Source organism: Ranitomeya variabilis, chromosome 2 (genome assembly GCF_051348905.1).
Source record: "Ranitomeya variabilis isolate aRanVar5 chromosome 2, aRanVar5.hap1, whole genome shotgun sequence".
NCBI lineage: Eukaryota > Metazoa > Chordata > Amphibia > Anura > Dendrobatidae > Ranitomeya > Ranitomeya variabilis.
The window spans coordinates 907,305,287-907,331,689 of record NC_135233.1 but is presented as its reverse complement, the minus strand read 5'-3'; the positions used below and the strand labels follow the sequence as shown (position 1 = coordinate 907,331,689).

Below are 26,403 nucleotides of genomic sequence, written 5' to 3'. Positions count from 1 at the left end.
TCAATTTATTTATGTTTATTTGTCAAAATATTAAAATTTGGGGGAAAAATTTGAACATTTTGAGTTTTCAAACTCTTAATTTTTAAGCCTTTAAACTAGATAGTTATATCACACAAAATAGTTATCAGATGACATTTACAACATGTCTACTTTATATCGGCATCAATAAATTTTATTTTGTTGGGAAGTTAGAAGGGTTAAATTTATTAGCAATTTTATCATTTTTTCCAACAAAATTTACCAAACCATTATTTTAGGGACCACATCACATTTGAAGTGACTTTGAGGGGCCTATATGACAGAAAATACTCCCAAATAACACCATTTTAAAAACTGCACCCCTTAAGGTGCTCAAAACCACATTCAATAAATATATTAATCCTTCAGGTGCTTTACAGGAATTAAAGAAATGTGGAAGAAAGAAAAAACATTTGTATTGCTTCCGATGCACATAGAACTATTTTTAGATTGTGCATAAGCAATCCTGTGCTTTCGATTTCTAACTCTGCTTTAAAAATTATTTCACTCAAAGAATGAATGTTACTTGTTTGTTGGGTAATTGGCAGCCTGTTTAGACTGATGGATTAACAGGAAATTAGCTTTCCTACTTTTTTATTTTTTATTTTACTCACTATTACAGTGGCATGTAAAATTTTGGGCATCCCTGGTCAAAACTACTGTTGTGAACAGTTAAAGGGAACCTGTCAGCAGGTTTGGCCAATATAAGATACGGCCACCGCCTCTCAGGGCTTAGCTCCAGCATTCTATAATGCTTCAGATAAGTCCCTGGTCCGACCTGAAAGATAAGAAAAATAAGTTTTATTATACTCACCTGGGGGGGTCAGTCCGGTCAGATGGGTGTCGCAGGTCCAGCATCGCGCTCTTGTGCAGGTGTTCTTATCTGCAGTGCACAGGCGCCGGGAAAGGTCAAGTACGCCTGCACAGGAGTGCAATACCGGGGAGCCATGAAGCAAGCAGGAGGGCGGCAATCCTAAGAAGATGGGAGGTGCTGGACCTGGACTTGCGACACCCATCGGACTGGACCTCCCCCCGCGTGAGTATAATAAAACTTATTTTTCTTATCGTTCAGGTTGGATCGGGGGCTTATCTACAGCATTATAGAATGATGTAGATATGCCCTGTAAGGCAGTGGCCGTATCTTATATCGGCCAAAACTGCTGACATGTTACCTTTTAAGCAAGTTGAAGATTAAATGATCTTTAAAAGGCCTAAAATTAAAGATGACACATTTCCTTTGTATTTTAGGCATCTCTACATTTTAAAAATTACAAAAAGGAAAACGGGCCAATGCAAAAGTTTAGGCATCCTGCAAAGTTAATATCTATTATTCACAAAATATGTCATTTTAAATAATCTATTATGTACCGTAGTACTTCTCAATCAAATCATGAAATATTTTTTTATTATTACCAATGATATACCACATTCAGGTAACAAGAAGCATATGAATAGTTAAAAAATGTTAATTTTTATTAAACATCAAGTATTAAAAAAGATATACACAAAATAAGGTGCTGTTAAATGAGGGGACAAAAGCCATGGCTTTGCATAAAATGTATAAGGACAGCTCAAAAAATAAATATTCATGTCTCAAGGTATACAAAATATAGGGAGTAATATATGAAATTATTTAAGCTGCACCATGGTGGTCATGCACTGCGTTGTGACTCCTCCCCATAAGGGTACGTGCACACGTTGCGGATTTGGCTGTGGATCCGCAGCGGATTTGCGGATTCGCGTCCCCCGGCGTCCGCTTCCTGCACTGACTGAGTGCCGGCCCTAACAGCAGAGCTGTGACGTCACCGCTGTGCTGTGCTTTCACTTTACGGCCGGCGCTCAGTCAGTGCAGGAAGCGGACGGCGGGGGACGCGAAGGTGAGTATGTACTGTTTGTTTTTTTACATTTTACACTGGTAACCAGGGTAAACATCGGGTTACTAAGCGCGGCCCTGCGCTTAGTAACCCGATATTTACCCTGGTTACCATTGTAAAACATCGCTGGTATCGTTGCTTTTGCTGTCAAACACAACGATACACGGCGATCTGACGACCAAATAAAGTTCTGAACTTTAATTAACGACCAGCGATATCACAGCAGGATCCTGATCGCTGCTGCGTGTCAAAGACAACGATATCGCTATCCAGGACGCTGCAACGTCACGGATCGCTAGTGATATCGTTTAGTGTGACGGTACCTTTAGCCTCTCTTCCCACTGCCCTGTAGCGGTTGCATATGGGTTAATAAGGGGTTAATGTCACCTTTGATTGAAAGGTGACATTAAGCCTGGTTAATGATGAAGAGGCGTCTTATTGACGCCTATCCATTATTAATCCTATTGTTATTAATGAGTTAAAAAAGACAACCATAAAAAAGTATTTTAATTAAATAAAACACTACACTTTTTTTTATAATTTTTATTCCACGCCTAATCCAATCGAAGCCATCGATCACCTGCAAATTTTTTTTTAAAAACAAACAAATACTCCCTGGTCAGACGCAGTCCCTCTTTAATAACGAGTGTCCCATGACGATCTCCCCCATAGAGTGGTCACATCAGCAGAGAGATTGTCGTGGGACAATCGTTATTAATTGAATTACGTCCGACACAGGGAGTATACTGTTTATTTATTATTTTAATTTTATTTGCAGATGATCGATTGTTTCGGGTATTAGGTGTATATGGTAAGTATGTACTATATGTGTACTGTATGTATTTTTTTTTTTTTTTTAACATTTAACACATTAGCCAGATGATGGGACTACTTTCCCATCATTGGCTAATTGTGTCACTGTAGCAGGCATAGCCGGATGAGATTAGTAGTCCCATCGGGCTATGTCTACGCACGCACACACACAGAGACAGATTCACGCAGGCAGTCACACACACATAAACGAACATAGCTCCACCCACACACTTCCCTACTCCTGATCTGCAGCGTTTCTAGCACCCACATCCGCAGCAAATCTGCAGATCTTTTTTACACCTGCTTTTTTGCTGCGGATGTGCACGACTCAATGGAAGACAATGGGTGCAGAAACGCTGCAGATCCGCAAAAAGAATTTACATGCTGCGGAAAAAAAGCTGCGTTTCTGCGCAGATTTTTCCGCAGCATGTGCACAACAAATCTCCATTTCCCATAGATTAACATTGGCTGCGCACTACTTAATGCGAATCCGTGTGGTCAAAAACGCTGCGGATCCCCATCTAAATCTGCAACGTGTGAACATAGCCTAAATGCCCGCAGTGCCCTTGCTTATGCTTAGACATAAAGATAAAAAACTTGCACAACAATTTCGTTTAAAGATAAATACCTGTCACTAGGTGAGCTGCCTCAGCACAACAATGGAGTCCCTCTGCCCCAACGCGCGCTTTGCTTCACTTCTTCGGGAGTCACTTATACAGTGGCATGTAAAAGGTTGGGTATCCCTGGTCAAAATTACTGTTGTGAACAGCTAAGCAAGTTGAAGATGAAATAATCTCTAAAAGGCCTAAGGTTAAAGATGACACATTTCCTTTGTACTTTAGGCAAAAAACAACAACATATTTTCATCTCTACATTTTAAAAATTACAAAAAGGAAAATGGGCCAATGCAAAAGTTTAGGCATCCTGCATGGTTAATATCTAGTAGCATGCCCTTTTGCAATTATCACAGCTTGTAAACACTTTTTTTTTACCAGGGGTGCCCAAACTTTTACATGCCATTGTATAGCGCCATTAATTCCACAGCTCTTTACAGACATTATCATCTCTGTCCTCATAGGGAATTTAGATCGTGATCCCCAATCAGTATTCCTCTGGAGGGTGAGAGCAAACTGAAGTACCAGGAGGAAACACACGCCAACATGGGGAGAATATATTAACTCCTCGCAGATGTTGTTCTTGGTAAGATTTGAACCCAGGACCACAGCGCTGCAAGGCTACACTGCTAACCACGGAGCCACCATGCTGCCATAATTACATTAATCATGCATTGTATATGCGCTTTAAGTGTACTGCCCAGTGGTGTCATTGGCTTAAGGTCTATTTACACTGAATAAGTGTTTCCGTAAATGTTTGCTTCAAGATTATCGTGCCATCTGAACAGGCTGCTGATCACATGACAAATAAGTATACTGAGTAGATAGATGAGGCGAACATAGCCAAAACAGCTGTATGGGGATGCAAGATAGAATAAATTATTCTTAATTGAGGCCTTATCTACCAGGTTCTACCAAAGATATGAGCACACATCCAGTAACCCTTGCTGAACGTGGTTCTGCACTTGTTGATAGAAATGTCATTACACCCTGAAAGTGCTGCAAAAGACAGACTCCATCTTACTATAGTGCTATACTGACTGCAGCTTCTACTGAGCATGTGCCAGAATTCAGCAATAAGAGCAGTGAGGAGCACGGAGCTCGTCAATCTCACAGGTGAGGAGATCGCGTTTACAGCATGGATTCGCTTGGCCTTCTAAAACCTAGCTGTTTAGACTCAACTCATTAAATACTAAATGTTCAGAAAGGATTATAGTCATTCTACAATGGATTTTCAATGCAAGTACACTATCTTGATCAACGTCAGGTGATCTATTCCAAGATGTATACAGATTATATTGTTATATCTGGTGACAGATCCTCTTTAAATAAGAATGTTTTGCATGTGTTTAATCACTATCCGAAACTACTTGTTTTTTTAGGGGTGTAGGAAGCTCCATAAATTTTAGACGCACTTGTTCAGATTGTAGAACTTCTGACCATCTTTCCTTCTGAGAGACTCTGCCTCTCTAACATGCTATTTTTATACACAGGCATGTAATTTAGTTAAACTGCTGGAGGGTCAAATTTTATCATTATATTTTATTTTTTTTAGTCTGTTGAAAGACTTGGCCCATCCCTTTGAGTTGTGTAAAATTGGCATCAATTTCTAAATGAGCTAATTTTTTCAAATGAAATATATAAATTATGGCTATAAGCGATTTCCAAATCATTGCATTCTGGTTTTCTTTACATTTTACACACACACACACAATCTCATATTTTTTTATTTTTTTTTTGTAATTTGAGGTTATGCAGTTTTAGTCTTGTGATCAAAAAGCATACAAGTACATATTATTATTATTATTAATAATAATAATAATAATAATAATAATAAATATAATTAATAATATTGACCAATTGTGAACATATGTAAAGCCCCAGATGACCTGGGCTTATGAGGATACATTGGATACAACATATATTAATTAGCCTAGCAGCTGCAGTGTTAGTTAGAATCTGCCGTGCCCTCTATTCTTTAGCCAAATGAGAAATAAATAAAAACTTGTCCAGAGAAGTATCTTCCATTGGGACAGCTGTTCTCAAAGTCTCATAGCAGCTGTTTAAACTACGATACAATGTGTAGACACTTGGCTTTAAATTCAACAATTGAGAAAATATCAAACATATCAAATATTAACTTTCAATCATTTTACAGTTAGAAAATTTGTCAGTAGGATCAACCCTCCTAAACCGTCTATGGGCATATAGGTCATAGGAAGTTTAAAAAAAAAATGGTACCGTGATATCTGCGATCCGATGTCTTAGAAATCGTGAATTTTCTTTATACGTAAATGAGCTGTTCAGATCTATGGGCCGGACATAGATCTCCCTGAGAATCTGCCTGAGAATCTCCCAGAGAATGAAAGGAGGCGTTACCAGTGTGAGACATGTAGATCAGGAGAGCAGACTGTCAGTCATTGCATGTCTCACACTGGTAACGCTCCCATCGGTGCTCTCGTGATGTGATCGCGGGGCACTGATGGGTTGTCATAACCGCAGTGTCTGCTGATGACCCCGTGGCTGTTCTTATTATACTCCTGTGAAAGTCAGCCTGTGGCCGGTGTTAATAGGAGATTGTGATTTTTACTATACATAGCCTTGCTAATGCCATTCTATGTACAATACAAGCGACTGGATGATTGCAGCTTCTCCAGCCCAAGAAGATGGCGAGACAGGGAGTTAGTCACTCTTTCTCAGCTCCTCTTAGTTGATTTATGACCACATCAAAGTTGCACTTGCGGAGATATAAAAGCCAAATGCTAAAATGATTTTTAGCCCCAAATATATGCTTTTTAAGTAAACAAGCCTTTTAAACATTCACTTTTTGATACGCTTGAAAACATTGTTGACTTGTACGTTTCATTAATGTTGGATTGTATTTTTTTGTTTTCTTACATTTATTTTTTTACTGTACAAACATTAACCCTAATTACAATATCCCTCTCCCTCAACCTGGGCGATAGACAAAAAAGTAGAAAATAACTCCTATACAGTTCTCTCTCCATGAAGAAACCATTGGACGGCTCCAGACCTGACACAAGGAATCCATCCAGCAGGGTGTTTGCTCATTTCTGCAGTAATTACTGTGTTCCTTGGAAGGGCATCTGCCTCACAGTTTGCAGTTTGTATAGCTCTGCTAACAGATTTGCAAAACATGACAATTATGGAGGCACTTCCTATCCTTGAGATTTGTTATGCTGACAGAACATTCCTGTTTTTCGAAATCATTTACTGGTAATCGTTTTAATTAAATTTCCTGTTTTAATTTACTTGGCTTAAAAATAATTTGATGGCAATAATGATTTTTCATATGGTTTGTTACATAGACCTTTTATGGGGCAGCATCTTTCATTCTATAAGAATGCTGTACTTCGTTTCAAAAAGGTTTTATTGAAATTTCAACTTCAACAGTTATAAAACGAAATTGAAATGTGAATGTGCTCCCTCGCAGGGGAGTCTATAACTGAAAAATGTAAGAACACATACTTCTTATAGATACAAGGGTAGACAATACAAAGACATCATAAGGGGAGAACATGAAGGAAAAGGGAAACTGTATTTACATTTTAATTTATAACAAGCATTATCCCCACGGAATCGAATCACTATGGGGACAAACGTAGAGTCTGACTCAAGTGTAAATTAGGTTGCAGGTCCATCCATGGGCTCCATATCTTAAAGAACTGATCCCACATATCATTTCTAGTGGCCTCAATGCGTTCATAGAGCATAATGTTAGTCATCCTTTCCTTAACCATTCGTAGCGACAACGTGGGGGACCTCCATTTCGAAGCAATGTGAATTTTAGTAGCCATAAAGAGAAAAGTAACCAACTTGAATAGGTTTTTAGGAAGAGCTAGGTGTCTCGCCCCAAGGAGGAAAACAGGCGTCCAAATTGGTTTTTTTCCCAGCCAATTGGTCAACTAGAAGGTTTCTCTTTTGCCATAAGTTGGACACCACTGGACATGTCCACCACATATGTTTCATATCCCCGGGCAAGTTACATCCCCGAAAGCATAAGTTTGAGACATTCGGGAATATGCTATGGAGTTTAGTTGGCACCAGATATGTCCTATGAAGGACTTTGATCGAGGTTTCTACTAATGATGATTGGTGACTGCCCTTAGTTAGCGTGTCGCAGCACCTCCTCCAAACCTCCATCGGCAGCTTGACACCCAACTCCTCCTCCCACCGTCTCATGAAACCCAATTTCTCCTGATCATGGGGTGGGTTTATAATAGAATAAAGCAAAGATATTGTCCCTCTTCCCCACTGGATCTGAAAGGCACTTTTGTTCATAGCTAGAGACAGGAACGGGGCGTTTACCATGGGTTAGGCTACCTGCAAAATGTAAAATCTGATTAATGCGCATTGTTTCTCTAATCGGGGGTTCAAACTTCCTCACAAATTCTGCTCTGTCCATCAGGACACCGAAAGGGTCACATAAGTGTTTTATTGTGGTAATCCCTCTCAATATCCACCAGGTGAACAAACGTGAATCGAGACCAGGAGTGAACATCAGGTTACCTAATATAGAGGTCAATGGTGAGGGATCTGATTGCAGTGAATATTTGAATCTAACTCTAATCCACAAATTGAAAGAGTGAGCTGTATAAGGTGCTATTATAAAAAGTTGTTTGGGGATTTTTCCCGTAGACCACATCAGACCTGGTAATGAAAGCAGCTTAATAAGATGTGACTCTAGGTGAACCCACCTTGGCTTGTTATTTTGGGCGCAGATACTTGTTAGTTGAGCTATTTGGGCAGCTTTGTAATATAAGGATAGATTTGGGAGCGAAACTCCACCATGTCTTCTGTGAAAGAACATTAATTTTTGGGGGATTCTAGCCCTTTTATTCTGCCATACAAATTTAGAGATCGTAGCGTGAAGGCCTGAAAACGTTTTAGCTGGAATCGGTATTGGGAGAGATCTAAAAAGGTACAAAAACTGCGGAAGGGTCACCATTTTTATTGTATGGATCCTACCTAGCCAAGATAGGTTCAGTGAAGCCCACCTAGAAAAGTCAGTGTGGAGGTTCTGGATAAGTGGCGTGTAATTCCATTTGTAAAGGTTCGCTCTGTTTGTTGTAATATTTATTCCCAAGTAGGTTAAATAATTGTCTCTCTTTGTGAATTTAAATTGGGAGGTGATATTATCCTGCATAGTTTTGCTAGTATTGATAAAGAGAGCTTCCGATTTATCTATATTAGTTTTAAGCCCCGAGATGTCTTCAAATACATTGAGCAGAGAGAGGAGATTGGGAATTGTTGTATGGGGGTTGGTAATAGTCAAAAGGAGGTCGCCTGCGAACAGGCTAACCTTGTATTGTTCGCCTAGGTTAGTTAATCCAGTAATGTTCTGATTTGTTCTAATGGCTTCTGCCAAAGGCTCCATGGCTAGAGCAAATAGCGCCGGGGAGAGTGGGCATCCCTGTCTGGTACCACGCTGAATAGATATGGGTGAAGGGTTCAACGTCGGGAGCTTCAGATATGCTGTGGGGTAGTCATAGAGTAACTTAATACATTCTATAAACTCCCGGGTGAAACCAAATTTAGATAGGACATGAAAGAGATAGTTCCAGGAGAGTGAGTCGAATGCCTTCTCAATGTCTAAGGCTAATATTAAAAGTTGTTCTCTGCTGGAGTTTGCCGTGTGGATAAGGTTAATATTGCGTCTGATATTGTCAGGAGCCTGCCTAGACGGAATGAACCCCACCTGATCTTTGTGAATAAGAGAGGGCAATGTGCGATTTATTCTACTTGTAATAATTGCAGTGAATATTTTTAAATCCACGTTTAGTAAGGAAATAGGCCTAAAGTTCTTGGTCAGTAAATGGTCTTTTTTTGGCTTGGGTAGAACTGTAACATGGGAAACCAGAAACTCTGGGGGCATTTTTGAGCCATGGAGAAGGGCATCTCCAAATTTTTTAATATGGGGCGAGAGAATTTCAGCAAACTTTTGGTAATAAATGGCCGTGAGCCCATCAGGGCCAGGGGCCTTCCCCTTTTTCAACGTTTTAATGACTGATTGGATCTCTTCTATAGATATTTCTGAGTGGAGTTGTTTAGCTATTGTGTCTGTGATTTTAGGTAGGTGAAGGTTTTGTAGAAATTGTTGTATTGGGTGAGGAGATAAGGTTCTGGGCTGGGCATATAAATTTTGGTAATATTCATGGAATGTTCAAGAATGCTGTATTTAAATGCGTATGCTATTTTGCATCTTCCCGACTCCTATTATCTCAGCTATACAATCCAATGTAGTCTGTTAACAGAGGATAAGCAAATACAGTAGTTGGTCCAAAACTGTATTATAAATGCACCACCCGGCAGTTTCTGGGGCTTGAATTTTGGATCCTGAATTATGGTTTGGCTGGCCATGTGGCTAAAGGCTCCCTCCCTCAAAACTGTATGGCAATCGGCCCTGTGTAGGTTTCACCAGGCGTAACTTGTCTCTTAGATTTTCAAAGTAAGGCTACAGTCAAATCAGTTTTTCATCCGTGTGTTCTCCACACACTCATTTTTTTTCATTAGATCGTTTGTCCATTCTCATTCATTTTTGCTGATTAGATTCTGTCTTTCAAGTTTACGGAATCTATGAAAAAAAAAAAAAGAAGGCAGCGGTTTACATCTGCTTTTCCTTATGGTTTTTCTTTTTTTTTTGTAGTGAAATGTAAAAGATTACAGTTTACATACCAAATGCATCAATCACTCACACATGTCATGAAAGTCATTGAGGCAGGATCTAGCAGAGTATGTCTACAACTTTGACATATTACTTTGGAAAACTAACCTTTGGTCTGACCTCCATGTCAGCTAGTTTTGGCAACTGTAAAATGTTAAAAGGGTGTCTACTTTTAACAAATCTGAGGACTTTATTTTGTGGCTTACTAATATATATAATTGTTAAGCTTTCATCACCCACCTCCTTGTTTATTGTTCGTGTAGCCTTTCTTACAGATCTGCCCTGAACATACCTAACGCCTAGCAATCACTTGAGTATTAAAGGGTTTGTAAGCTACGATATTTGGACAACCTTTCTCAATTACAATGTTCCCCCCAGTATCATAATAACATTTATGTTATCCTCCGGTGCGCTGTTCCAGTGGTATCGGCACTGACTCTCTCGGGGTGCGACATTGCTTTATTACGCGATTTCTGCAGCTAATCAGTGGCCACTTCATTGTCCCTTCCTTTGGACGTTACTGGCATCTGATGGAAGTGAAAGTTGAGGCTGCTCTCCCACTTCCTCCAGATAGCTGATTTGTCTGAAGGAGGAGAAAGTGTGTTTTTTTTCCACACAATTCCTTTTGCCAATGTCACGTGCGCCCCGGGATTACCAGTGCACATATCGCTGGAACGACGCTGGCACTGGAGGCGAGTGTAGGTGTCGTAACTTTACTTGGGGGAAACTTAGTGATTGAGAAGGGGTTGTCAGAATAGTGGACATACTCTTTAATGTGTAAAACTTGATGCCTAGCAAGTACCTAATGATCATTAATGCCATTTACCGAAGTGCCACAAAATCATGTCTATAGCACATTTGTTTGAATAGATATACAGTTTGTAGAGATAATGTGGAAAAACCCATTTATAGTATGAACACTATTGTATGGTCTAAGATCCTGACCTCCTCTTGTGTAACATTCATAACCAGGTTAATTCACAGTTCGTAAAAAACAAAGTATCGGGGGGGGAGAACGCCCAATGGCATTTTGTTTTTGTTAGATATTTTGGGATTGCACACAAGCTCTACCTTGTTTTATTCACACCTTTAGTGACGTAATCTTCCCAAAATGTAAAAACAAAAAAAAATCTTAATTGGGAAAGTGTTTAGTCATTATTCTCGTAACATCCTTGTTAAAATTGTTTACTTGGCCCTTACCCGTCAAAATCAAACATGTAAAGTCAACTTGTGCCAGCTGTATATTAGGACATTTATTTATAAACCAGTATTGAGGACAAAAAAAAAGCAAATTCTGTGTTATGAATTTATTTTACCTCTGAGTCTGTACCTGACTCATCCATTAATTAGAGAACCAATTTTCTGGCAATGTTAGCCACAGGCTGGTTAGATTCCATTATCAAGTATTAGGATTTGCTCATTTTTCATGTTATGTTATTAAACAACTTCCCAACCTTACGAGCTAAAAATATCAAACAGGTGAAAACCTTCTCAGTTTTAAAATTTACTTTGAAGTTGTGAAAATGAAATGAAAATATCACCAATTACCATACTGGAAGTGAAAATGTAGGTATTGGCCTTTTGATAATGTTTGTCGTCCTAGGCAGGGGTGGACACTGATGGCTTGGGGCCCCTGTGCAAGAAATGTGTCTGGGCCCCCTCCTTCTATGGCGACAAAGCTACGTATATACAAATGTATATCCACCATACGTGTGTATATATGTATGTATGTATGTATGTATGTGTGTGTATGTATGTATGTATGTATGTATGTATCTATGTATGTATGTATGTATGTGTGTGTGTGTGTGTGTATATATATATATATATATATATATATATATATATATATATATATATATTTATATATATATATAATTTGTTAGTCTCCTTTATTATGCATATTGCCTTACATATTGGAATATATAGAGCCCTGTTTTTTTGTTTTTTTATTGCATACAGTCCTCTCTTGTTAGATATATAATGCAATGATGGCTGATGGAGCATGGGAAGGCTTTTCTAATGGATTAGATGATGGACTGGTACTCTGGTCACTGGTTCCTCCATCAGCAGTCATTTTATATCTAACAAGAGAGCGGACTATGTTATAAAAGAGGGCACTGTGAATAACAAAAATAACAAGAATACACTATATAAGAGACAGCACTGTACATAACAGCAGAGGATGCTATGTAATAAACGGCACCATATATAAATAGAGAGGATGGTATGTAATAAGGGACGGTGTTATACATGATAAAAGAGGAAACTATGTAACTAAGGATGGTGTTGTACATAATAAGTGAGTACACTATATACTAAGGGACTGTGCTATACAAACAGCTCTGACAAAAATTAAGAGACCACCACATCAAAACCCTGTCATGGGCAGCCCAATCTCCAGACCTGAACCCCACTGAAAACATCTGGAATGTAATCAAGAGGATGATGGATAGTCACAAGCCCTAAAACAAAGAAGAACTGCTTAATTTTTTGCGTCAGGAGCAGTGTGAAAGACTGGTGGAAAGCATGCCAAGACGCATGAAAGCTGTGATTAAAAATCATGGTTATTCCACAAAATATTGATTTCTGTTTCTTCCTGAGTTAAAACATTAGTATTGTTGTTTCTAAATGATTATGAACTTGTTTTCTTTGCATTATTTGAGATCTAAAAGCACTGTTAGTGTTTTTTTTGTTTGTTTTTTAAATTTTGACCATTTCTCCTTTTTGGAAAATAAATACAAAATTTATTGCTTGGAAATTTGGAGACATGTTGTCAGAAGTTTATAGAATAAAAGAACAATTTTATATTTTACTCAAAAATATACCTATCGGGTGAAAAATAAGACAAACTGAACATTTTGCAGTGGTCTCTTGATTTTTGCCAGATCTGTAAGTTAGTACACTATATACTAAGGGACTGTGCTATACATAAAAAGTGACTACACTATATACTGAGGGTTGCCGCTATGCATAATAAGCAAGTACACTATACTAAGGGGCTGTGTTAAAAATAAGCGATAACGTCTTCCTCCACCTCCCCTGTTCCTAAATCCATTATAATTCCCCGTCCTCATTGTCTTCTTCCCCATCATTGCCCATTCCACCACCTCCATCATTGCCCATTCCACCACCTCCATCATTGTCCATTCCACCACCTCCAGCATTTCCTTCTCCCCTATCACCTCCATCATTGCCCTTTCCACCATCATTGTCCTTTCCACTATCACCGTCCTTTCCACTATCACCGTCATCACCTTTTTCCCCACCACCCTCATCATTGCCCATTCCACCACTTCCATAATTTCCTCCTCACCCCCCATTATTGCCCTTTACTCCACCCCATCATTGCTTTCTCCCCATCACCCACATCATTGCCCTCTCCTCCACCTACACACACACACAGCACCATTCACCTCTCTGCACATTCACCTGCAGTGCTACACACACACACACACACACACACACACACACACACACACACACACGTACGTACGTACGTACGTACGTACGTACGTACACACACAGCAGACAGCACCTCTCTGCACGCTCTCCTGCAGCCACAGCATCACTGTCGCCGGCAACTTCCCCTAACTAGCACAGTGGCTGCGGCGCTGAATGATGATGTCATCCAGCTGCGCCGCTGACTGCTGTGTGAGACAGGAAGCGCGGGCAGGAAGTAGGATAGATCTCTGTAGCTCCGCTGCCATTTTCTCTTGTGGGCAGCGGGGCTGCAGGGATCTCTCCCTGGCCGCCGCACTTGAGGGCAATCTGGCCAGGGGACCCCCGGAGCCTCAGGGCTGGATAAACAGGCCAGAGTGCCATGATTATTAGCCGCCCTGCAGGGACCCCACGGAGCTTCTGGGCCCCAGTGCAGCTGCAGTGGCTGCACATGCGGTATGTCTGCCCCTGGTCCTAGGTAAACATTACTGATGGAACCTAGCAATCATAGGCAAAAATGACAATTAACAGAGCAAACTATCACAGATAATGATGGAAAATATACATAGTCATGGCCTAACGCACCCTTGATAAAAAGGCAAATTGGAAATAATTTCTCACAACTCCAAAAATGGGTCAGACAAAATTGTTGGTATCCTCAACTTAATATTTGGTTGCATACCTGTTGCAATATATAACTGCAATCAATTGATACCTATAACCATCAACAAGCTTCTTAAACCTCTCATGGACCACTCTACTTTTGCAAAATGCTTCAGGTCTCATTTAAAGGGTGCCTTCTTCCAATAGCAATTTTAATATTTCTCCTGGTCATTTCTTGATTTCTTGAAGTATGTTTAGGCTCATTGTCCTGCTGGAAGACCCATTACCTAGGATGCAAACCCAGCTTTCTGACACTGAGCACTACTTTGCAGCCCATAATCCGTTAGTAATCTTCAGGTTTCATGATGCCTTTCACACAATCAAGGCACCCAGTGTTGTGAATTCTGCTCTTGGGCTCCCTCCGGTGGTTGTTGGTGGTAGTGTAGTTGTCTTAGGGTTGTAATCCGGGCAGGTGTTTCTGCTGATTGCAGCTCTATTAGGTATTTAGGTGTGCAGGATCCATGAGTCCATGCCAGTTGTCCATTGTACTTGGAGGGATTGCATCTCTCTCTGGCTCCTCATGCCCTGCTACCAATTCACCTAAGATAAGTGTCTGGGTTTTTGTCTCTGTGCACACATGCAGTGTGCTTTGCAATTCAGTGCAATTTATTGTGTTTTTGTCCAGCTTAGACTTTGTTTGGATTTTTCAGTCATGCTGGATTCTCAGGAGATGCAGATATACTTTCTATGTCTTTAGTTAGATGTGGAATATTTGTATTATCTGCTGTGGATATTTTTAGGATTTTAATACTGACCGCTTAGAATTCTGTCCTATCCTTTTCTATTTAGCTAGAAGTGCCTCTTTTGCTGAATCCTGTTTTTCTGCATGCGTGTGTTTTTCCTCTTATACTCACAGTCAATATTTGTGGGGGGCTGCCTATCCTTTGAGGTTCTGCTCTGAGGCAAGATAGAATTCCCATTTCCATCTATAGGGGTATTTAGCCCTCCGGCTGTGTCAAGATGTCTAGGACGTGTTAGGTACATCCCACGGCTACTTCTAGTTGCGGTGTTAGTTTAGGGTTTGCGGTCAGTACAGGTACCACCTACTCCTGAGAAAGTCTCTCATGCAGCTCCAAGGTCACCAGATCATAACCCAGTGCCAGTGGCAGCAAAACAACCCCTTAACATCTTTGAAACCCCAGCATATTGACTGTGGGTACTGTGTTCTTTTCTTTGTAGGCCTCATTCCATTTTCAGTAAACAGTAGAATGATGTGCTTTACCAAAAAGCTCTAACTTGGTCACTTCTGTCCACAAGATACTTTCCGAGATCAATTTTAGTTTACTTACGTGAATTTTGTCAAACTGCAGTCTAGCCACCGCCATCAGGGGCTTATCTACAGCATTCTGTAATGCTGTAGATAAGTCCCCGATGTAACCTGAAAGATAAGAAAAACAAGTTAGAGTATACTCACCCAGGGGCGGTCCCGGTACAGTCCGGTCCGATGGGAGTCGCAGTCTGGGTCCGGCGCCTCCCATCTTCATACGATGACGTCCTCCTCTTTGCTTCCAGTCGTGGATCCTGCGCAGGCATACTTTATCTGCCCTGTTGAGGGCAGCGCAAAGTACTGCAGTGCGCAGGCGCCGGGCCTCACTGACCTTTCCCGGCGCCTGCGCACCATCTTGGGTGTCAGGTCCGAGCATTCTTACATGAACAGTTTCCTGGAAAGTGGATTGGTCGTCGTGGGCCAGTTGAATGGCCACCAAGGTCTCCCAATCTGACCCCTTCAGGCTTTTATCTTTGGGGTCATCTGAAGGCAGTTGTCTATGCTGTGAAGATACGAGATGTGCAGCATCTGAAACAGATACTGGAAGCCTGTGCTAGCATTTCTTCTGCGGTGTTGCTATCAGTGTGTCAAGTGTGGGAAAAGAGGGTTGCATTGACAATCCAACACAATGGGCAGCACTTTGAACACATTTTATAAGTGGTCCCAAACTTGTAAATAATTCATGAAAGAATAAAGTTATGTTAAAACTAAGCACACTATTGTTTTTCTTGTGAAATTCTCAATAAGTTTGATGTCATATGACCCTCTTCCCATTGAAAAAAATAAAGTTGTATCCAAAATGGCTGACTTCAAAATGGCCGCCATGGTCACCACCTATCTTGAAAAGTTTTCCCCCTACCATATACTAATGTGCCACAAACAGAAAGTTGATCTCACCAACCATTCCCATTTTATTTAGGTGTATCCATATAAATGGCCCACACTGTAGTGTTTAATATGTTAATAAACTAGCCATTGACGTGCAATGCTGACTTTAATCTGCAGCACAGATCAATGTTGGACATGTCTGTTTTTTTTTTTTTTTTTTTGAGAATAGTCAAAGAAGGGCATGTGAAAAGGCACATTTATGGTAATGGGTTAATTATCTATATGCAAAAATAACGGATAAGAAACATCCTATAAATAACCAACCACTTTTAAGAAAGGGCCAATGGCTACCGTGTCTCATTTAGGACTATTATTAAACCAAGATACAATTTGAACTCCTTGTTATTTTTGACCAGTAATGAGCACATCTAAGATTGGGAGAGTTGCACCATAGAGTCACATAGGATGCAAATTAAAAATACAGAAGATTGTTATATTGTTAACTACTACTGAGCACCAGGTAACATATATGTATGTGTACATAAGATGTTCAGAGTAAGGAAGGCAAAAGAATCAGAAATGTGTCATAGTAGTAGAATAGCTATACAGACCCAGTGGCAGTGGAACACCCCAACGCACGTTTTGCCTTACTTGATCATGGGAGAATGATGATCAATCGAAGCAACCTAGAAAATTTAGAGTAACTTTTCTGGTTTAAAACACATCATCACATTTGAAGAATGTGAAGGGCGGGCATGACCAAGCCCTCGTCCCGTTTTACGGCTCCTCCTCAGCTTGGCCCATTTTTTGGCAGAGCTGCCTGAAAATGAAAACAGAACTTTGCAAAATTGAGCCTGGCAGCTTAGTTTTGTGTTCTGTGTGCATTCAGTGAATCACTGCACATTTCTCAGACTTCTTAGTTCTGTGTGAACAAGCATTCATGTTCATCTCATGCTTTTAAGCATTTGCAGTCTATACATTTATTTCCAATTTGGTATGTTTTCTCAAATATGTTTAAATGTCATCCTCTCTTGGCAGCTGTCAGTTATAGAGCAAATAAATAGTCAGTAAATGTAGTAGTAAATAGGTTTACTGTTTGTGTGTTAAGCAGTAATGCTAACACTGCCTTTTTTATATTGCACTATATTGATATACCTGGTATTCTGCACAGGTGATCATTTGGTTCACTGTTGATGTCCCATTTAGAAGTCTAGCCCAATGCATGAAACTTCTCATTAGAACAAGTCCGAGAGCAAAGTACCGTATGTCCTCGGCACTACTTTTCCACCATACTCATAATGGCGGTATATTTCAGAACAGACGATCACAAGTATCTTCGGTGGTGTGGATCAATACTTATAAACATAAGGATAAATGACCTCGGGGAGATCAAAACATCCAACACCGTGGAGACACCATCACGTGTTTCTCAACGCAGTGATCCAGAACACTGCCCCATCCCTAAAGGGAAAAGGTAAAGGGAATTTTCTACATGCATTTGGATCAATACTTAGGCAGCCTTAGAAATACTTCATTTAAAAAAAAGTTTAATTGTTGCACTCATTGCGTAGAAATTTAGATATCTGCCTTATTTAAAAGCAACATGTCGGCACAATTTTGTACTGTAAAGTAAAGACATGGCTGTAATGGGGCTGTAATAGGGATTAACTTGATACCTTTGGTGAAAAAATCCTCTTAGTTGTTCTACTATAATCACCATTTGAGGCCATGTTCACACTTTGCGGGTTTTACCGCGGATCCGCAGCGTTTTTGCAGCTGCGGGTCCGCAGCAGTTTCCATTGCGTTTACATTTACATGTAAACCCTATGGAAACAGCAATCCGCTGTGCACATGCTGAGGGAAAAACCACGCAGAAACGCAGCGGTTTACATTCCGCAGCATGTCACATCTTTGTGCAGAATCGCTGCGATTCTGCACACATAGGAATGCATTGATCTGCTAACTTCCCGCATGGGGCTGTGCCCACGATGCGGGAAGTAATCGGATAATGTGCAGATGGTACCCGGGATGGAGGAGAGGAGACTCTCCTCCAGGCCCTGGGAACCATATTAGTGTAAAAAAAAAAAAAGAATTAAAATAAAAAATAATGCTATACTCACCTCTCAGCGCTGCACGCGGCTGTCCGGTCTCAGGGTTGCTGTGCGAGCAGGACCTGCGGTGACGTCGCGGTCACATGACCGTGACGTCACAAAGGTCCTTCTCGCACAGCATCTTTGGAACCGGATCGCCGCGTGCAGCGCCGAGGAGATCGGGATGTCAGAGGGAGAGTATAAACCATTTTTTATTGTTTTAAACATTACTATTGATGCTGCATATTGCTGCTTATGCAGCATCAATAGTATAGGAGTAAAACCCGCAGCGGAAACTGGAAGACAAACTGATAAATCTGCAGGGATAACCGCAGCGGTTTTGCCCTGCAGACTTCTCAAATCCGCTGCGGGAGAACCAGCAGAGCACACCGCAAAGTGTGCACATAACCTGAAGCTTTCTGCTAATTAGATTTCAGTGCACAGGGGCCGGACTGTGTCCTGACTCTTCTCTTCCCTGTCTGTGATTCTCCGGCCCCTCTGCCTGCCCTCTCTGTTTGAAGAGTTACAGATGATGCAAATCACTAAAAAAGCAGTAACCTGTTATTTAAAAAAAAAAAAAAAAAAAAAAAAAAAACATTTTAAAGGCTCGTTAAAGTGTGATACTGACTTTTAGGATTGCTACACTGCTATTTTACATTTCTGAAGAGGCAATTTGCATATTCATTTCCCACAGGAGCATTGCATGGGTAGTTTAAATATTAACATAAGTATTCTTGAAGGACTGTAATGTTTTGTGCGATCTATGAATGTATATGCTTAGATGTGATATACACACAAATATTTTGTGTAATATAAATGTGTATATGTGTATTATTTTCTTTTTCTGACAACTTCATTAAATTGGAGATATAATTGCTATCGTGAAATCATTTCCAGCTCCAGTTGACTCCTCAGATGTTAAATTGTGCTGAAGGACTTTTATCTGTTTTTTTTATTTTTCCAGGTTATTCTAGTTCAGGTTAACCCAGGAGAAACCTTTACAATACGTGCAGAGGATGGAACACTGCAGTGCATTCAAGGTAAGGAAGACTGACGTCTGTGTTAGACTGTAACTGCAAAGCTTTTCTCACACTAGCCCATTTAATATGTGAGACTGAAGCTCCTAAGTCTTTCACTGTGGTTTCTGGTGAATGGGAGCACTGCTTTTCAGAGTGGAAAATTATACTTGGTTTATGTTTCCCCCCAGTTAAAGGGAAACTATGATGGGTTTATTTAGATTGAAAAATCAGTAGTCCAGTGGCTTGATGAATTCCAGTATGCAGGGCTAGAGAAACAATATGTAGTTAAATCTAGTAAGAAGTTGGACTGGAATATACTGTCCAACAAGGAACGGTTAATGGATCTGGGAATGTTTAGCTTGCAAAAAAGGCAAAGAGGACACTTAAAGGGTTGTCCGCGCCTAGGACAACCCCTTCTCATACCCCATTCTTGGCCTGGATAAAATGGAAAAAGCTTGTACTCTCTTCCGGTGTCGGCACTCGCTCTTGTGCGGTTGTTGTGATACCAACGCCTAAAATCAGCCCTGGCGTCACGGTCATCGCCTTCGGACAAATTGAACATGAAGAGGAAGTCAGATCAGCTGCAGCCCGGACTTCCTCTTCATGTTCAGTTTGTCTGAAGGCGGAGACAGTGACGCCAGCACTGATTGGTGCCTGGGGTCACGTGCCACAACAACCACACAAATGCCTTGGGAACGCCGCCACCACGGGAGGTAATTATAATCTTTTTTTATTTTATCTGGGCCCAGCGCTTGGGTTATGAGGAGGTGTCCAAGTAGTGGAAAACTTCTTTCATAGCTGTCTACAAATGTCTGAAGGGATGTCACTGTGTAGAGTGATCACCATTATTCTTATTTGCACATGGAAACATGAGAAGCAAATGGAATTAAATTGAAAGGGAGAAGATTCAGATTACGTATTAGAAAAAACTTTTTGACAGTGAGGGTGAGCAATGAGTGGAACAGGCTCCACCAGAGGTGGCAAGTTCTCCTTCGATGGAAGTCTTCAAGCAGAGGCTGGACAGACATGTCTGAGATGGTTTAGTGAATCCTACACTGATCCCCTGCCTATGTCATTGGACACGATGACCCTGGGAGGTCCCTTCCAACTCTAACATTCTGTGATTCTATGATACCACATTGCATGGGCTTGAAACCTATATAAAGGGCTAAGTGAGCAAATACTTGTAACTTAAGCAATGAATATGTAAAAATCATTATTAGTCCACCATCCCTACTTTAAAAGGGTTTCCAAGAGAAATGTATCTAAATCAGCTGGAAATATAAGTTATATAACGAATATACTTTTATTAGCCCATGTTCCCCGATGCTCTAGTAGCCGATCCATCCAAAATTGTGTCCACTTTCGTTAGTGTGCTTACTGATGTGACAGCATGTAATCAGAGGATTGTATGAAGGGGCTGCAAATTGCTTATTTATAAGAGAGATCACTTCTACGCCGTGGTCAGAGAAGAGACCAGCTACTAGAGAGGATCAGGACGCCAGGGCTAATATATTTATACTGCATACTATTTAAAGCCGATGCGGTTTATTTTTCCCTAGGAAATCCCTTTATTTAGTATGGACTTGCTAGTGCATGTGTTTTATTGTGAGGTTTAGGCTGCGTTCAGAAAGCCACATCTTCAAAATTTGAACACGATTTGCTTAATTTGCAGCTCTGTGTGTAAATATTGCTGAAGGGTGCATCACCTGCCTTTTTATAAAAATAGATACCAATAAAAGTAAAATTAATTGAGACATTAGTAGGATAAATGCTTTTGCATACCCATATTCAATCAGGAGCCGTGTATAATGCTCCATAAAGTTCAAGATGGGCCCCATAAGATGCTCCATGCAAAAATATGCCCCATATAATGCTGCACAAAGGTTAATGATATCCCCATAAGATGCTCCTTATTTAAACATGCACCATATAATGCCGCTGCAATTAAAAATAAAAAAAATAAAAAATGACTCCCCTCTCGTCGCTGCCCGCTGCTCCTCAGCGTCGCCGGCTCTCTGCAGTGACTGTTCAGGCTGAGGGCGCGCACTAACCACGTCATCGCTCCCTCTGACCTTAATGTCACAGCCAGAGGACGCGGAAGACACAGCGCGGTGGTGGAACGGGGATAGGTGAACATCGCATGGCTCACCCTCCCCTGTCATGCTCACCCTCCCCTGTCATACTCACCCTCCTGGCGCTGCATATCAGTCCCTGCATCTCAGGCGCCGACTCCCCCACCCCCCTTCCCTGCCGAGAGGGGCGTTGTCAGCACAAAAAATGTGCTGAAAAATCTCAACTTATACACGAGTTTATACGGTAGTTATCTGGGCTGTAAAGTGGACCAGAATAATGCATGCTATGTACATGCTTGATGCATCTTTTCTATAATTGCATGTCTGCATAGAGTAATTTTTAACTACAACCACAGCCAGGAAAAAGTTTGCCGAAGGCTGGAATACTTTATTTTTGGAGACCTGAGAGAGATAAAATTTCTTATGTAAAGTACGTGTCAGGTCATCCAATTTTTGGAAACTTTTTTTGTTATTTAAGTTAACAAGTTTTGGCATAAATTGTTACCCACAAATCACACCACATGCTATAAGCCAATAGTCACACTTGGGTTAGAGGCAATGCCATCATACGTGATCGGAAAAGTAGCTGGAAAAAGTACAGAAATTACAACAGAACCCCGGAGGATCCCAGTAGTAGTCAGTGGGGCCGTTGACCCTCATCATATCAGATATGATACAACATTGTGCCTTTTGGTATAACCAGAAACCAATTGTCTGTGTGAGTTGTAGTTGTCAGGGTAAAACTCTGTAAAATTGAGATCTCTTCCATAATATAAAAATTAATTAGTACAGTTTTTCTCCATGTCTATGCAAATATTTATTTCTGAATATTGACATTGGTATCTCTTGATTGCGTGATTGACCATGGCATCAGCCACGAAAGTATCATTTCATTTCCAGCCTCATTTCACACACATTCCTTATGTTTTTCTCAGGCTTTTTTCTCAATAAGAGATACATTCAGATAATACTTGGACCACAGCACATAACAAATTTTGTCCTTGAAACAATGTCTCCCTCACGTCAATACAAGAGAGAAAGCTTATACAACCGAGTAGCTAAGATATAAAATGTGTCTTTTCCGCTGAGAAAGTTGGCCTGGATTATGACATTTATTATTTTTTTTCAGAATTCTAAACACTGTGGAGCGTTGGTGCTATTTTTATATTATGGAAATCGTTTATTCAACCGTTATCTCCAGTTATTCAGCCGGAGTTTCTCTGAACTCGTTTTACTCCAAATACATGTGCCAAGCAGTTCCTTAAGGACGACTCTTTTTGCCGGGGCATGGTTGCTAAGGTTAACAGAAGCAATATAGGGTCTTATCATGTGGCTCTTTTTCCTACTGTCTAGTTGGACTAAATCCTGTTCAGCCAGCACCAACCTACCCTGCTGAGTGCACACCTTCTCTAATTCCCCTACATCTACTATATAATTGTCTAAGGGTCACTTCCGTCTTTCTGTCTGTCTGTCTGTATCGGAAATCCCAAGTCGCTGATTGGTCGCGGCAAAACAGCCACGACCAATCAGCGACGGGCACACTCCGGCAGCAAAATGGCCGCTCCTTACTCCCCGCAGTCGGTGCCCGGCGCCCGCTCCATACTCCCCTCCAGTCAGTGCTCACACAGGGTTAATGGCAGCGCTAACGGACCGCGCTATGCCGCGGTGTAACGCACTCCATTAACGCTGCTATTAACCCTGTGTGACCAACTTTTTACTATTGATGCTGCCTATGCAGCATCAGATCTAATGTTAAAAATAATAAAAAAAATAAAAAATCGTTATATACTCACCGTCCGTCGGCCCCTCGGATCCAGAACAGGCCTTCCCTGCTCCTCACGACGTTCCGGTGACCGCGCCACGCATTGCGATCTCGCAAGATGATGACGTAGCGGTCTCGCGAGACCGCTACGTCATCATCTCGCGAGACCGCAATGCACTCTTGGGACCGGAGCGCGCGAAGGTGAGTATATAACTTTTTTATTTTAATTCTTTTTTTTAACAGGGATATGATGCCCACATTGCTATATACTACGTGGGCTGTGCAATATACTATGTGGGCTGTACAATATACTATGTGGGCTGTGCAATATACTATGTGGGCTGTGCAATATACTATGTGGGCTGTGCAATATACTACGTGGGCTGTGCAATCTACTATGTGGGCTGTGCAATATACTACGTGGGATGTGCAATATACTACGTGGGCTGTTATACACTACGTGGGCTGTGTTATACACTACGTGGGCTGTGTTATACACTACCTTGGGCTGTGTTATACACTACCTGGGCTGTGTTATACACTACCTGGGCTGTGTTATACACTACCTGGGCTGTGTTATACACTACCTGGGCTGTGTTATACACTACCTGGGCTGTGTTATATACTGTGTGCGTGGGCTGTTATATACTACGTGGCTGTGTTATATGCTTTGTGGGCTGTTATACACTCCGTGGCTGTGCTATTTACTACGTGGGCTGTTATATGCTACTTGGTTGTGCTATATACTACGTGGCCGGCCTCGAACAATCAGCTTCGCTAATTGGTCGCGGTTGGCCGAATCCTGTGTATTCAATGTATTATTCTAAAATCTTCATAAATTACATACATATCCTAGAATACCCAATGTGTTAGAATCGGGCTACCATCTAGTGTAACATAGACATTAGTTAATGTCCTAAGAAGAATGGTTGTAATAAGTGCTCTCAGAAAACATGTACGATAACCTCACCCTATTTGAGTATATTAATCTTATGTCCCATTTAGGACCATAAATCAGTTGGAATCCACTTCAATCGGTAGCATGTATGGAGTTTTATTATTTATCCTGCAGGTAATCGGTATATGTAAAATGGTTATATATGGCGTTCTCCAAAAGATGTTCAATCGCCTCACTCAAGCAGAGTATATTAACCATATTTACTGGTCACGATCATGGGCCAATTGAATTCAACTCCAATCTGCGGGATATATCGAGTTTTACTATTTGCCCTTATGCCTCTCTGTTCTTTCCATAATATCATTTTCAACCAGCACAATTCAAGTCTCTATGCATTATGTACAATGCAGGTGGACTGTCCATCTGCCCACAGCTCACCTAGCCCTCACACGCATAGGAATCCCCCACCTGGCAATAGATGGGTCTGGTTTGTCTCTGAACCACGCGTATTCTGACAGAAGGGTTCTCTGACTTTTACCTGATGGGCATGTTCATGACTGGATTATTCAATGTCGCAATTGGGTGATGTGAGCAAATGTAATTTTGAGGGCACTAACCTAAAGTGTCCTCCTTGGGGCAAGTGCAGACGACCGTAGATTCTTTAATCCGAGAGACTAAAGTCGATTATGCAAATTACACTCTGAGCAAACTCTGATCACAGTTTGATCAGAGTCTGAACACCATGAGATCCGATTCTCTCAATGAGGGAAAGATGGAGTAAAAAAATTATCATTGACTTCCATGGCCAAGTACGATCTGCATAGCAGGTCAAACTCGTGCATGCAGCGACTCCATAGGCAAACATTGTTCCAAGGGCGAGCTGATGTTTTGTCGAATCGCACTCAGACAGATAATATTGCCATCTGCACTAGCTCTTAGGATAACAACCTTTCTTGGTTCCGTGTATCCCACCAATTGAGGAGGGGAATTGGATAAATCTAAGGTCCTTAATGGGACATACTGTAGGGTGGCAAACTCAAGTGTTCCTTTTGGAGCATTAACTATTCATCTTTTATGTGTTACATGGATTGGAGTATAACTAAATGTTTTTTGTCTTAATTGGGACATGGTGTTGATGGTACCCCTACAGAATGAGATGACGAAATGTCCGCCATGGAGGTGCCTTACTTAACCATCCTTGTCAGTATATGCAGTGCCAAACACTATCAATGTTCTGGGTTTCTCGCCAATAGGGCTGGAACAAACCTATGGTCAATAATGATATAGGAGGTTGACATACTTGCTGAAGAAGTGGTTACCAAACATCCTCTTGAGGGCACTAGCATCAACTTTTCTTTTTAGGACAAAAATCGTTAGCAATTCATTGTGTTCCCATGATTTGAGATGGAATTGAATATATTTATCTATTAAGGTACTATGTACTCTACAATCTGTGATTTCTGATCGAAAGTGAAGCCTGAAGTGTTGATGTGGCCGCTGGGCCTGGACCTGCAAATTGACTCACACGAACTCTACTAGCAAGTGGTGCAATTGACACTTGTTCAGCGTCTATTCTGTAGCATCACTTGCTTTCTAATGGCATGCTTCATAGGTGAGGACCTTTTTCAAGTGGTTATTTCCTGAATAGGATTACTGTTCGATAGACAAAACATGTAAAAATACTTTTAAGTGGTAAAATAATTTATTAAAACACCACTTTTGTGTTTCCTGAGGTGACTGATCTTGGTGTCAGTGGTTGTGCTCCTTAGATTTTTCATGTCTGTGGATAACTGTGTCTACCAACAGCATTGGATGAGCATGTGCCAATCATGGTCTGGTAAGCTCCATCTAGGCATTGCGCACTAATCTCTGAGGTGATGTTTTATTTTTTCTTTTTCTCTAGTTTTCTTGTTAGGGGAGGCAAAGGCAACTGTGGTTTCTCAGTTTCGCCTCTGACAGGCACAGCAGGAGAAAATGTAAAATACTTGATGACCACATCACTACAAGTAATTTAGTGTACAGAACTGAGACGGAGCTTAGCACAGCAGGCAAGCACGTGCCTTGATATGTCAGATGGACTCCGATATCTACTGTTAAGAAAAACTTGCGTTTCACTACCAATGAAATTGTGAAATTATCTAATATATTCATTACCTGTTCATTTGAAAGGTTTGTGGAATATCCCCTCCAAGAATACTCAAAAACAGATGTATTATCTGCATGGTCTGTACTCAAGGGTACTGGAAACTAAGATTTCTGCAGCTGACCTCCTGTTTTTATCCTTTTTGTCTAAGATATGACCTGGCCAATGGCAGCATTTATGGAAATTGTTTTCAAATGTGGGTTTCATCATCTG

At 40.9% G+C, this 26,403-nt stretch overlaps 1 protein-coding gene across 1 annotated transcript in view; it reads left to right on the top strand.

The window, feature by feature from the left end:
• FNDC3B (fibronectin type III domain containing 3B) overlaps positions 1-26,403 on the top strand; it is a 489,123-nt gene that overhangs the window by 92,566 nt on the left and 370,154 nt on the right. The window contains exon 3 of the mRNA XM_077290528.1: positions 19,258-19,333. Coding sequence (XP_077146643.1) covers positions 19,258-19,333 — 76 coding nt within the window. The remainder of the gene's footprint in view (positions 1-19,257; positions 19,334-26,403) is intronic.